General features: G+C 35.7%; 1 protein-coding gene across 2 annotated transcripts in view; it reads left to right on the top strand.

The window, feature by feature from the left end:
- LOC110101181 (glutamate receptor 3.7) overlaps positions 1-14,014 on the top strand; it is a 26,539-nt gene that overhangs the window by 4,500 nt on the left and 8,025 nt on the right. For both annotated transcript variants that reach the window (XM_028697150.1, XM_020828971.2), the window contains 2 exons: positions 8,398-9,737; positions 9,827-10,104. In XM_028697150.1, coding sequence (XP_028552983.1) covers positions 8,398-9,737; positions 9,827-10,104 — 1,618 coding nt within the window. The remainder of the gene's footprint in view (positions 1-8,397; positions 9,738-9,826; positions 10,105-14,014) is intronic.

Here is a 14,014-nt window from a genome sequence, read left to right as displayed (position 1 = left end):
TTTAGTAGTGAAGAAATTTTTGAAAGAGTAGAGTTCTTGCCCACCATAATGGAATCTCCAACATTAGCTGAGTTCAGATTGCCAGAATATGGTGTCAACCATAATTGGACCAAGAAAAGTATTTTTTGGTCGTTGCCATATTGGAGAACAAACTTGATTAGACATAACTTGGATGTTATGCATATAGAGAAAAATGTTTTTGATAATATTTTCTATACAGTTATGGACATCAAAGAGAAATCGAAAGATAATATAAAAGCAATGATTGACTTAAAGGAGATTTGTAGAAGGAAAGCTTTGGAATTGAAGGATGGTGGAGCGGGAAAATTTCTCAAACCAAAAGCTTCATTCACATTAACTTTAGAGCAAAAACGAGCAATTTGTGAATGGGTGAAGACTCTACGAGTACCTGATGGATATTCTTCCAATCTAAGCAGGTGTGTTGACATAAGATCAGGGAGATTATTTGGATTGAAAAGTCATGATTGTCACATCTTCATGCAATGTTTACTATCCACTGCTTTTAGTTATCTTCCAGATCAGATTTTAAAGCCCCTGATCGAGCTAAGTGTCTTCTTAAAAAATTTATGCTCTTCTAAGTTAAATGTGGAGAATTTTCTTCTTATGGAGCAGCAAATTCCATTCTTCAAACGTATCGACATCTTCCTTCCGTCGGCAACTACCGGCGCATCTTCCGGCGCCAGTTCTGCCGCTTCTTTCCGACGCCGATTTTGCGCCGCAAACAAAGCCGTGGGTTGTCTACGACGAACTTGCAGCGTTTTATCCGCCGGTACTTACCGGCGGACAATCCGACAGAAACTTACAGTCGCATATGGCGTCGGAATTTATCGGTTGCAAGTCGTCGGCACCAACCCGATGTTTTACGCCGGTAAGACGTCGGTACGTGCGCCAGAACGTTTTCCGGCGTATTACATTCGTCGGAAAAAATTTATCGACGCGACCGAAACCGGCGTATGAATTTATGCCGAAACGTGCGCCGAAAACCTATGGTTCCGTCGGATTATCTATGTGTTCCGGCGGATTTGGTCCGCCGGTAATAACGGTTTTTCCTGTAGTGGGCATTGAATGCGAATTAAAGAGAGGGGCTCAAAACATGGGGCCGGCGGTATAGGAGAGAGAGGGAGGGGAGTTTAATTCAAAAACCTGAAATTAATTTCAGGATTTGAGGGGATTTGGGGGGAAAACTAATTTGAAATTGATCTCAAATTAATTTGTAATTAATGCATTGATTGGTGGTTTAATGGGGGGGAAACCATGCATGGCCGGCGGCATAGAGAGAGGAGGGGAAGCCATGCATGGCTGGCAGCATAGAGAGAGGGAAGAGATTAGGTAGTTTCCAAAGATGAATTGTGATTTAGGAAAGTTACTCAAAGATCCAATCTATTTTAATTTAAATTGGAATCATGAAATAAACTTTCCTAAATGGGAATTCCAAAAAATGGAAAGATTTTGAATTTCAAAATTTGAATTTCAAATTGAATCCAATTTTCCCTCTAATGCTTGGCTCAATTAGGAAAGCATCATGATGATTGAAATCATCATCATGCAGGGAAAATGAGGGGAGTGGTGGACGGCGGCAAGGGAAGGGGGATGGGTGGGGGATTTGGTTGGTGGGTGGAGTTTGAATGGTGGAGCTAGGGAGGTTGGTGGGTAGATGTGTGGAGGGGAAGACGACGGAACCAACAAGAAGATAATCGTAAACTAATCACGAGCCGTGGACTCTTCCAACGACTGGTGGGCCTTGCACTTGCTCACCTTGAGCTCTCCCTTCTCTCTAGCTCTCATGCAAGAAGAAGAAGAAGTAATGAAAAATTTCTTTAATCATTCATCATCAAATACATAAGAGAATGGTCATATATATAGGCCTCACAATGACAAATAAAACAAAAGACTAGAATGCCCCTTGGGCTACAATAGTGACCAACTACCCATAAGGGCAAAAATGGAAAACTGAGAAAAATAAAATAACTAATACATAAGATGCATCAAAAGTAAAGACTCTCCATCGTGGCCATCGATCTCTTGTGTCGCCTTTGATAGACTTGTTGAAACCTCGTATCGATGACCCCATCAGTAATCGCCTGTTCATAGGACCTGGAAGAACATGAAAGGATGGGGTGAGTTAGTAAATTTAGAATTGATCAAACAATCATAAAGATATCCATAGCAATATCTATGAACAAATGGCATGACCAGAGCAACTAAGTTTATATCATCTAAATAGTTCATGTAATGCTATTTGAGTTGAAATATAACTATTTCACTGGTTCTTCTAAGAAGAAATATAGAAGCTGCTAATTTATCAATTAAGTAACTTACAACCTTGATCACGCTCCTAGGGTGCATGCAACACATATCTATAAACTCTCTCCTCTAATGTGCACAAATGATTACTCGAAAACTATAAAATTTAATCGGCATGATTTTTCAAGAAATAAATCTAGTAGGTGAAACTTGGCGGTTAAGCTACTAAAAATTAAACTGCAAGACATAAGGCAATAATATAATCAATGAAAACAATGCCATCATCTATGCAATATTATTTCATATTCTTATAGCCATATGATGCGTCTTGGAAGTAAAAATAACAAGTAGGCAATAAGAAAAATATAGGAATCCAAAGATCAGGGCTGAATTTTGATTATCTTTTTAACAAGTAGGAAAAATACAATTATTGATCTACTATTCATAGATCAGCTCTCCCACGAACCCTAGACATCACTAGGAAGCTCTCTAAAATAAAACTATAGCAAACACAAATTATCTCATGCCCTAACCCCAAACAAAACTTTCTCTTAAATAGTCATAGCACACAATAACACAAATAGAACCTTCATAAACAACAAACATAATTTAGAAAACCTTTCTAAATAATTAAAACCTTTCTAAACACAATAAACATAATTAGGAAACTTTCTTAAATATCTCCCCTTGATTTCTCCTCCTTCCATAATGCATGATAGCTCTCCTAGGCCCCACAAGGCTGGTCGAACCCTCCCATTGGCTCCATTCCTGATTCCGCCCAGTTGCCTCCTGCCGTAACACCATCATACTAAAACAAATTGAACTTGGATGGCAAAAATTATCGACAATGGAAACAATTCAATGGCAACTAGCATGTGATATATTTTTATAAAAGAAATGTGCAAATTGATAGCTATTGCATTCAAATGCTAAATCATTCATGTGCAATTATACCTTGATTTTACATCAAAAATTGATTCATGGTGTATTTATTATTACACCTTACATATGTTGGCATTTATTTGTGATTCCCTGAAAAGAGGAAGGTTTCACTCATATGGTGGAGTCCAATGTCCTCCAAGAGAGTTGTCACATATGAGCTCGTCAATCTAACAAGGTAATCACATCAACAAGAGAATACTACAAACATTTGCATCCATCATGCATATAATAAGATACTATATCATGGACAATGTGTCATAACAAAATTTTTATCGCTAGTATGATAAAAGTTTATTGCATACTAACAAAGTTTACGATTTACATAAGGTTATTAATAAAATAAATGAGCATAAGCAACCCAAAAATTATGCAACAATTAATATTGTAGAACTAACTAACTAAATATCACATCATATTAATATGAATCATGAATCACTATGAATGAATAAAGTATGTATCAAAAAAAAAGAAAAAAAAAAAAGCAAAAAACAAAACAAAAGAAGAAGAAGAAGAAGAAGAAGAAGAAGAAGCCTGCAACAAGTGTTAAGGAAAGTGCTCCTACCAATGAAGGGTATATTCATCCTTTAACAAGTAAATAATCACCAACTGCACACAAATTGAGATGGCTCAATGACAACCCTTATATTATTTGGCCTCAATTATGATACTCCACAAACCTAGGATTCAAGAGAATCAAGGTCAAACATACCCTTAATACATTGCACGACAAAGACTCAATAACTAAAACAAACAATACAAATATTTTTATAACCAAGACTTCCAAAAATTTCCTGTAATTTATAATTGATTAACTAACTAGGTTTAGTTTCACTTGCCATCTTTTATCTTAGTTAGGATTTGAAACCTAATGGTAAATTTATCACCAACTATTAATTGAATTAATTCAACATGATTAATAAGGAAAACATCAAAAGTTCTTAGCTTATTTATATCAATTAATGTAAAAAGAAGACGAGGAAGCCTTCTCAGGAATGTTCTCTTCGATACTCATCCATAGGTAAGTTATCTCGTGGCCGAGCTCTTCCTTGTGAGGTTGTCCACTCAAACATTTGGGGTCCTACTCCTAGCTCACCTAGGATTTTGCTTTTTTGTCACATTTATTGTTAATTGTTCACTAGTCACTTTGGTTTATTTGCTCAAATGTCACTTAAAGGTTCTTCACACATGTCATACTTCCATCATGAAATAAAGGATTATTTTTTGCATCTTAATCAAAACTTTAGGTATTGATAATGCTTTTGAATTTATGCAATTTTAATCTCATGCTTGCTCTGTGATTTATATTATTCATTAATTCTCATGTCCTAATAAATTTTAATAAAAAATCACCATATTCTTGATTTTGCAAGGGCATTTGTGCTTATGTGAATGTCTCTCATAGTTTAGAGGGGTTGAAGTTTTAATAGCCACTCAAAAACTGTGCCCCTCCACTATTCCCAATAATGTTTTACCATTATCCACGTTTTATCTCAATGAAACTGTTTTTTCCATTACAACTAACGTATTTGGTCGCATTTGTTTTCTTTATGCTCTTAATTTGCATGATAGACTCTATCCTTGTGTTATTTGATGTATATGTTTTGTTATTCTATCACTTAAGGAACGATATATATGTTTATGTTCTTTTACGTGACATTATACATTGATCGATGTAACTTTTAATTAACTCACACTTTTCTCTATGCTCCTTTTGAGCCATCTTAATTGCATATTCCTTGCTTCCATAAGCTCCTATACTTACCTCAAACCCTCCAAAGGATTACTATCGATAGCTTTGGCTATCCTGCACAACAACATCTCCTACCTCCAGGGATGTAAATGAACTGAGTGTTCAACAAGTTATTTGTGTCTGGACTCGATTACAACTTGTTCATGATAATTTGTTTAAGTAATTAAACAAATTTGAATATATTTTAAAATACTTGATTGTTAAATAAAGTTTAACAACTATATGTTTGGCTTGTTTATATTCATGAACAATATCAGTTAAGGCTCATAAATAAGCTCATTGAGAAACTTGATATAAAGCTCATTAAGAAGCACAATTAATATTTAATATAGAGCTTGTGAATCGTTAACAATTGATTAAGTCTTGTTATAATTATTTATTTGGTATTTTAACATGATTTTTAATTTTATTATAATAAACAACTCTTATTTTATAACATTTTTTATACCTTTTGAATAGAATGAATTTGTTCATGAACTAGAGGTACTTGTTCATGTTTGTTAGATTGTTTGTTTTAAGTGTTTATTAACAAGCTTGTTTATAAGAAGAATTATTTTCTAAGCTCATTTGTTCATGAATAGACTCTTTTGATTTCTTAAAAACATTCACTAGATATGTTCGTGAATAGACTCTTTTGGTAACTCGAAAATACTTGCTTTATATGCTCGCAAAAAAGGTTCTAGGTAATTATTTGTTATTAGGCTCGATAAAACTCATTTTTTTAAGCTATAATGTGTTCCCTGTTTTTCCCCTCTTAGTTGTTTATGTTGTGGTTGTTATTGAGGGATATTATTGTCTTTCATTTTTTTCCTGTTTTGGCCCTCTACTTATGTGATGTGTCATGGGTATTATTGTCTTTTGGTTTTTCCCTTTGTTTGGGCCTATATATATGGCTCCACCCCCTCATATAATATTTTGGATGTTTATGTTATAAAATTATGATTTTGTGTGATCTTGTTCTCTTGGAGAATTGAGAGTGTGCGCGTGATAAGTCCTTGGAGAAGGCAAAGCATCACCCAACAGCCTTTGGGCTCTTGGTTTTTATCTAGCCAAATGCCCAACCCCCATCTCCTGCACCAGCCTAGCGTCTCCCCACCTCCACTAACAGCTCCTACAGTCCACAAAATTCTCTCTCCACCAACGACAAATGCCCTTTCATCTTCTCTTGTGACTTTTAATATTCCAGCATTAAATGCACTTGAACCCTTGGTATTCCCAAGCATAATTAATGTGGAAATCAATTTGGATTTTCATTTAATTTGTTGAATTTTCAAATCACCTTTCCATCTTCCCAAGCAATCCTCATTAAGTTTCAACTTTTTCCCTTCCAAAGCCAAACATCAATTCTCCCACTTACCCATGCACAATTAATTACAATTCAAAGCTTGTAATTAATTGGTCAAACCTTCCTTAATTACTTTTCCCTAATCCCTAGCCTACCCACTCCTCTTCCCATGTGCTGCCATTAATTCCCAAGCAATTCCCGAAGCTCCACTTAATGTCGCCTTGACTACCTTCCCCTTTCCCAAGCTGGCCGGCCCCTTTCACTTCCCTCTTCCACTTCATTTCATCTCCAAATGACTATTTTTCTCTCCGATATCAGCCACACTCAAAGGAGAAAACAGTGAGCATTCACATTTAAATTCAGCCAACATCAAGGAGGAATCCCATAGAAATCTGAGAGCATTTTGCAAGAGAAGCAAGTATATGAAGATAGCCATCAAGGAGCCCAACTACTTTATTATTGAGCTAAGCATCTAAATCATTCTCCTCTTAGCTAGATACTTGGTTCTCCTTTCTTCTTGGTAACATTGTTACAAGTTTGTTATTTTATCCAGTCTTAGTTCTACTTAAATTTGAGAGAAAGAACCTCACTTGTATTGTCCTTTGTTGAATGTTGTGTTTGTGCCGATTTATATGAGTTATGTCTTAATTATCTTATCCTTTGCAATGTCAAGCCATTACATACAAGTGTTCAAGTAACTTCACATGTTTCTAATTCAAATGGCTTACCGTTCATACTGTTTTGCAAAGTTTATGTTGATGCGTTTTAATTAATTCTAGCAAGAAATCTCTCTTTGCGAGACTTGATCATTCATTCATGCATAACATACACAAATAAAATATGAATATTTATCATTTTAAACGAACCAAGTTTGAATACAAACATAAAAGCATGAATCGAGCTCAAACCCAACTTAAACAAGCTGATAATAAACGAGCTCATATATGAACGAGCACCTATTCGACTTGGCTCTGTTCATTTGCACCCCTATCATCCACATTATTAGATCTAAATAAGAATCCATCTGTTGATGAGCTATGGGATTTACCTTTATCCATAGCTTGATGAAAAGATAAAATTGAATATATTGCTCAGTACTTGCGCGTGCGCGCCCACACACACATCTATATATATTATCATTTGATAATTTATTTTCTTCTTGTGAATTTACCTTACCCTTATTAATTGTCTTTATTTCCAAGGCACATTAGGAAGTGCTATAGACTCCTTTATGAAAACAAATTATGAAAGTTTGAATGGGCGCTTTACTTGGTCTCCATATATTGGGTTTTGGTTATTCATGATTGCTTTTTGATGGATGCTCATGTTCAAATTTTATCCTGATTGTTCAATTGATACAAAATTTGGCTAGTTGCAAAATGACTTATGCATATATATGGAATAGGCTATTTTGACACTTTTTCAATTAGTTGTCTGACAAAACTTTGTTAGAATTCTATCATTTGTGATCATCAATCAAGGATGGATTATGCTAGAAATGGATGTGAGTAGTGACTTCCTATATGAGGTCTTGAATGAGAAAATTTATATACCTTCTGGTTATTGCTCAGGGGATAACCACTGTCTACTTAGGAAGATCATCCAGGTTCACCACAAAGTTGGTTTGAAAAAGCCTATTTGGTCGAGATTGGTCTTTGCAGTAGCATTGTGGAGTATCTTCATTAAGCATATAGACCTTTTGGCTCTGTCATACTTATTGGGAGTGATTAGAGTGGCATATACAAAATAAATTGGGATAACCAAAGTACTTTCTTGAAGTTGGGTTTGCTTATATTAAAATGCTTATCAATTTCTTAGAGAAATATGGTACTAATTTTCTAGGTTATAAACTTGTTAATACCCCTATGAAGAATCCACTTCTGATAACATAGAGCTTCTTACTGTTTCATCTCAATATTGAAGATTAGTTTAAAAATTGACTTCTATGACTATTACTACGCTTAATATTTCCACTTCTGATAATATATATATATATATATATATATATATTCCATTTAAAGTACTTTTTAGAACAACTTGTTTTTCTGATCTTTAATCAAGTTCTATAATCCAACGTATACTTTGTCTTCTGTAATGGTGGTTGGTACACAAATATATTGAATGATGTTTCTGAGCTGGTGATGCATTCTTTCAGCGTTGAAGGTTCTTAACAAAGAGGTGATAACAGTTATAGGGCCGCAATCCTCAACAATAGCTCATATTCTTTCATACTTAGCGGGTGGATTTCATATACCACTCATATCCTTTGCTGCTACAGATCCAAGCCTATCTTCCCTTCAGTATCCCTACTTCATCCGCATGACACAAAGTGATTCTTATCAGATGGCAGCCATGGCTAATCTAATTGATTTCTATGAGTGGAAACAGGTTATTGCAGTTTTCATCGATGATGATTATGGGAGGAATGGAATATATGCTCTAGATGATGAGTTAACTAACAAAAGGTTAAAAATATCATATAAAATTGCATTGCCTGTTGGAGCTTCTCGGAATAAAATTTTGGAGTTGCTGCAAAATTCTAAAGCAATTGGTCCACGAGTTTATGTGGTGCATGCTTCACCAGATTCTGGACTTGAAATTTTCCATGCGGCCCAAGATCTTCAGATGATGGCCGCCGACTTTGTTTGGCTTGCAACGGATTGGCTCAGCGCCACTCTCGATACATTTGAGCTTAACAAAACTCACTCATTGGAATATCTGCAAGGTGTAGTGGGCTTTCGGCAATACATTCCAGAGTCTCAGCAAAAGAAAGCATTTGAATCAACATGGAATCGGCTTCATACTAGAGTTTCAAGTTCCAAGCTAAACACATATGGTTTTTATGCCTATGACATTGTGTGGGCTGTTGCCCATGCCATCAATAACTTCCTTGACAATTCTGGGAATATAACCTTCAGCTTGAGCAATCAGATTGGTGATAACAGAGGTCATATGAGGACTGACTTGATCAAAACCTTTGACAGTGGGGAATTGTTACTACAAAATTTGTTAAGCCAGAATTTTAGTGGCTCGTCTGGGCCAATCCTCTTTGGTACCAACCGCAGCCTCATTAGTGGAAACTATGAAATCATCAATATTTATGGCTCAGATATTAATACTATTGGTTATTGGACAAACATTGTAGGTTTGTCCTTTTCTTTCCCAGATACCTCGCATACAAATCGCCAGGGAAATTTCACTGCAAGTAAGGTTCTTCATAAGATTACGTGGCCTGGTGGGATGAAAATGACACCTCGTGGTTGGATTCCTTCGACGCGCGAAAGGCCCCTAAGAATTGGAGTTCCTCGTAGAGTAAGTTATCTTCAGTTTGTGAACATTTTAACAGATAACCATACAGTGCAAGGATATTGCATTGATGTTTTCCGTATGGCTCTGAAATTACTTCCATACGAAGTTCCATATCAGTTTGTACCATTTGGTGATGGTCATATAACTCCAAAATACTGGTCGCTTGTGAATATGGTGGCTAATAATGTGAGTTTTGTACTGCAATCTTATTTTTTTTTTCAATTCCTCTTTTCAGTTATGTTATTGAACCCCCACTATGAAATAATACACATTAGGAAATTGATGCACTGGTGGGGGACATTTCCATCGTCACAAATCGTACGAAGCTTGTAGATTTTACTCAGCCATATATGTCAACTGGCCTTGTCATTGTGGTTCCCACTAGGAGTACCAAGTCAAGTGCCTGGGTTTTCCTTAGGCCTTTTACAGTTGGAATGTGGTGTGTGACTGGAGCTTTCTTCTTTATAATTGGAATTGTAATCTGGATACTTGAGCATAGAGTGAACAGTGATTTTCGAGGTTCACCCAAGCGACAATGCTTGACTATGTTCTTGTAAGTTCTCTATACTTTTATAACTTTGTTTTGTTATTGCATTAAGAATGTGCAAAATAAATATTATTGACATTATTTCATGTGCCAATCATAGATTAGGCAACCGCTTTGGTCATGATCTAGGCCAAAAGGAACATTTTTCAAATAAGTGCGGGATGCATGGGTCTTTTTTTTATTTTTTATTTCTGTTAGGGATGCATGGGTCTTGTTGCATTAGCATTGGCTCAATCTAGTTACTTAATTTAGCCTTTTTACATGAAAAAAAATGTATAAACACGTATGTTAAGAGCATGAGCACGCAACATTAGCAATGCCACATCATAAAATCTATGATCCTTGAAGAAGAGGTTTTTTCCCTGCCCGCCCCAAAATTGGCATGATGGAATTTACTATGGTAAGGTGAGGTTCAAACTCAATAGCTTGACAGCAACTTCCAAGGCCTTTTGATGTAGCACATCAATTTGATCAAGAAAAAGAAGTTAAGGACAATTATAAGAGCTCAAGAAAGTGCTAAACTAAGAGCCCAATCAAAGCTCATCATAAGAGCCCAATCAAGTGTCACGACCCAGCCCGGTGAGCTCGTGTAGACGAGGTGGGAAAGAATGTCAGACGTTCAAAACATGAGATTTTTATAAACATGTATTGAAGAATCTAAAACACTCCAAAAGAAAATTAAAAGCGCCTCTAAACAATTTTCCAAATTATACTAAGTATTTCATATCATTTCATGAAAAGTTTCATAAGTACAAAGGTGGCAAAATATCTCATTCATGCTAAAACACCCAAAAGTTTTTAAACTATAACTAAAAGAAACTTAAGAGGAACCTGTCATCCTGCCCTCTACGACTGTAATTGTACCAAGGACGGTCAGCCATTCCTAGCAGCGAGTTCTCCTAAAAATATCCCAAAACAAGAGAATGAGCTAGAGCTCAATAAGAAACACTAATTCTAACAACTTCATATACCAATTAAATGAAAATCAACATGTATGCTAAAAGTGAGTTAACTCTTCCATATGTTTATGAAATGTAATGATTGTTTTGCTAAGTATCACATGTTAGTTCTTATGTATATGCTAAGTGTCACATGCTAATTCATGTATATATATCTTTTCAACTATGTCATTTCCTTTGTCAAATGTTCTAAAATGAGAGCTTATTCTTTATTTTATACAACCGTACCAGAGTATCAGAAGTATACTGATCAGGTACACAAACATATTTTTGGCCATTTATTTTCCTTTCCTCTTTTGTCTCGAAGAGCCATATTGCTCAAAAGAGCCATATTGTTCTTTTGCACCATATTTGGTACTCCGCCTTCAACATGCGCAATCATTCAACCATCCTTTTCATAGAAACATAGATAGATAGTGTAATATTTTTCATATCAATCATATACCTTGAGTATAAGACACGTTTACATGAAAGAGACTTCTATGCATTGCTTACCGATCAAATAATGAAAACTTTAATATGCATTGATTCATAAAAACATTTAATATACAATTCTATCAAATAATAAGGACATTTCATATGCATTTAATATGTATCAACTAATGAGACATTTCAAAACATAATATAAAGGAATACAAATTTGTAGAGTAAGGTGTTCCTACCTCAAATGTTGCTCCTTGAAAGTGTCGTTTCACCGATCTCTCCTTAATACCTCATCTTTTCAAGTCCTAAGGAAAAGTTACAACATAACAACATAAGCCTTTTATATCAACCCAAATCACTATACCTCACTAAACACCATACACATGCCATTACTTAATTACTCTCCTTAAGCTCATTAATACTCTCTAACTTGCCCATAACCCAAAGCATGTTTATCACATATCTAATAATGTTCATTACATATCCAAATCTTATGCTTTTATATCAATATTTTCCTTAATGATTTCCTTAATGAAATGTATTTTAAATGCTAATTTTCAGATTTACCTAAATTCCAATTTTCGGAACCTAATTCTTCATTAATTTCATTCAATTTGCATGTTAAAACATCTCTCTTACCTAATTATCATTTTAGGGTATTTAATTATCGGATTAGAAAAAAGAAAATATTTTTCTTTCCAAATTTTCATTTTCTCTTATTTAGAGACTTCCCAAGTCTCCTAGGAACAAAATTTGTTAGCATGTAAGCTTAAAATCACAAAATTAGGAAAAAACCTAATTTTAAAACTAAAAAAATCTATAGAAAAAAATCAATTTTAAAAATAAAAAATATATAAAAAATTAATTTCACTGCTTAATCATGCTTCTAAACATTTCCTAACAACATTCCTAAACAAAATGTCATTTTAAAAGAAACCCTAATTTTGGAACCTAAAGTTTTTCTTAAGAAAATTCATTCTTATGACTTAGAAACATGCTCATAAACAAGCCCTATCATTTTTCTAAGAAAGCCCCAACAAAAAGCAAAACCCTAATTATCTTTCTCCAAGAAATCTAAAGAAAAAGAGATGTTTCTTACATGAGAAACTCATCTTTCTTCTTCCCTAAGCCTTCCCTTTCACTTTCTTCCAAAAGCACACCGGAAACTGCTGCCAGATTCGCGAGCTTCCGCCACTCGTCTTCAGTCCGCCCTCTCCTTCGTTCGACCGAGAGAAATGAATAAGGGACCGAAATAATCGGTCTAGGGGTGTCAATTCGGGTCAGCGGGTCGGGTTCGGGTCGAACCTGGAACTGACCCGGCACTATTCGGGTCAACCCCGACCCGTTTTTAAAAAAGGGTCAGGTTTCTGGACCCGAACCCGACCCGATTCGGGTCCGGGTCAACCCGACCCAACACGAATGACCCGAAGTTGACCTAAAATTGCTAATTTTCGGGTCAAAATCGGGTAAAAAACTGGTCAATCTCGAGTTTTCGGGTCAAATATAAGTTTTCGTGTCACTTTCAGGTCAATTTCGAGTTGTTGGGTCAACCCGAACCCGACCCAATTTTTAAAACGAGTTGATTTGTTCAACCCGAACCCGACCTGTTTCGGGTTCGGGTTGACCCGAACTCGGATTTTTCCGGGTCGGGTTCGGGTCGTGTAAAAAATTGACACCCCTAAATCGGTCCCTTAAGGCTTTAAGAGGGTTTTTTAGAAAAAGACGCATGTGCCCCTCTCACAATTTCTTGCGTTGAATTCCAACGACTTTGAAATTTCGCCTAATTTTGTCGTGTCGCATCGAAATACGTGCGACGCATCCGATCGATATTTTTTGGGTTTTACATCAAGGATAAATAATTAAATTTTGAATTTTAATATTAAAAAATTTTATATAGTTTTTAGAATTTTGACTTTTATTTTTAGGAAACATGTATGAGTTGATCTTGATCACTTATTGAATGTTCGAAGATAAAATGAATTAATGAAGGTGATTGGTACATTCATTTATTAGAGGCCAACCACCTCCTTTTTCTCCAAAAAAATTATCTTCTTTTAAGTGATGGAAATTATTGTAGGTCTACAAATAGTGCTGATATGCAATAAAATTTTTAACTTCATAATGATAAAAAACTTAGGAGAAAATTGTTCTCTTTTTGACTTTGCTTGGTTGCCTACTTTGACCAACCTTGGTGGATTATTTAGTCATCTTTTATGCTTATTATTACCCTTCTTAAATTTTCTGCTAAACCTCTTGATTAACTTCCTGTTAACCTTCATATCATACCCAAGAGATAAAAAAGAGGGAAGAAAGCTCAAAGCCAAATCCAGCGTACATACCTCAAAACCATCGGGTCCACGAATCCTGCCGAGGTTACGCTGATTCGGCGTCGTTCGCGATCGCTTCCCAGGAATTTCGCGATCCTACAGCGCCTCGATCGCGCTCCCGTAAGCGTCGTTAAATACCGAGGCAAATGAGGCCTTCGGCTGTTGCGATCTCTCACGACACTCTCACCCGATCCCTCTCTGCTCCCG

This window comes from Dendrobium catenatum, unplaced genomic scaffold (genome assembly GCF_001605985.2).
Source record: "Dendrobium catenatum unplaced genomic scaffold, ASM160598v2 fragScaff_scaffold_883, whole genome shotgun sequence".
NCBI classification, from domain to species: domain Eukaryota; kingdom Viridiplantae; phylum Streptophyta; class Magnoliopsida; order Asparagales; family Orchidaceae; genus Dendrobium; species Dendrobium catenatum.
Note: the sequence above shows the minus strand (reverse complement) of the source record. Positions and strands in the feature narration are given on the sequence as shown.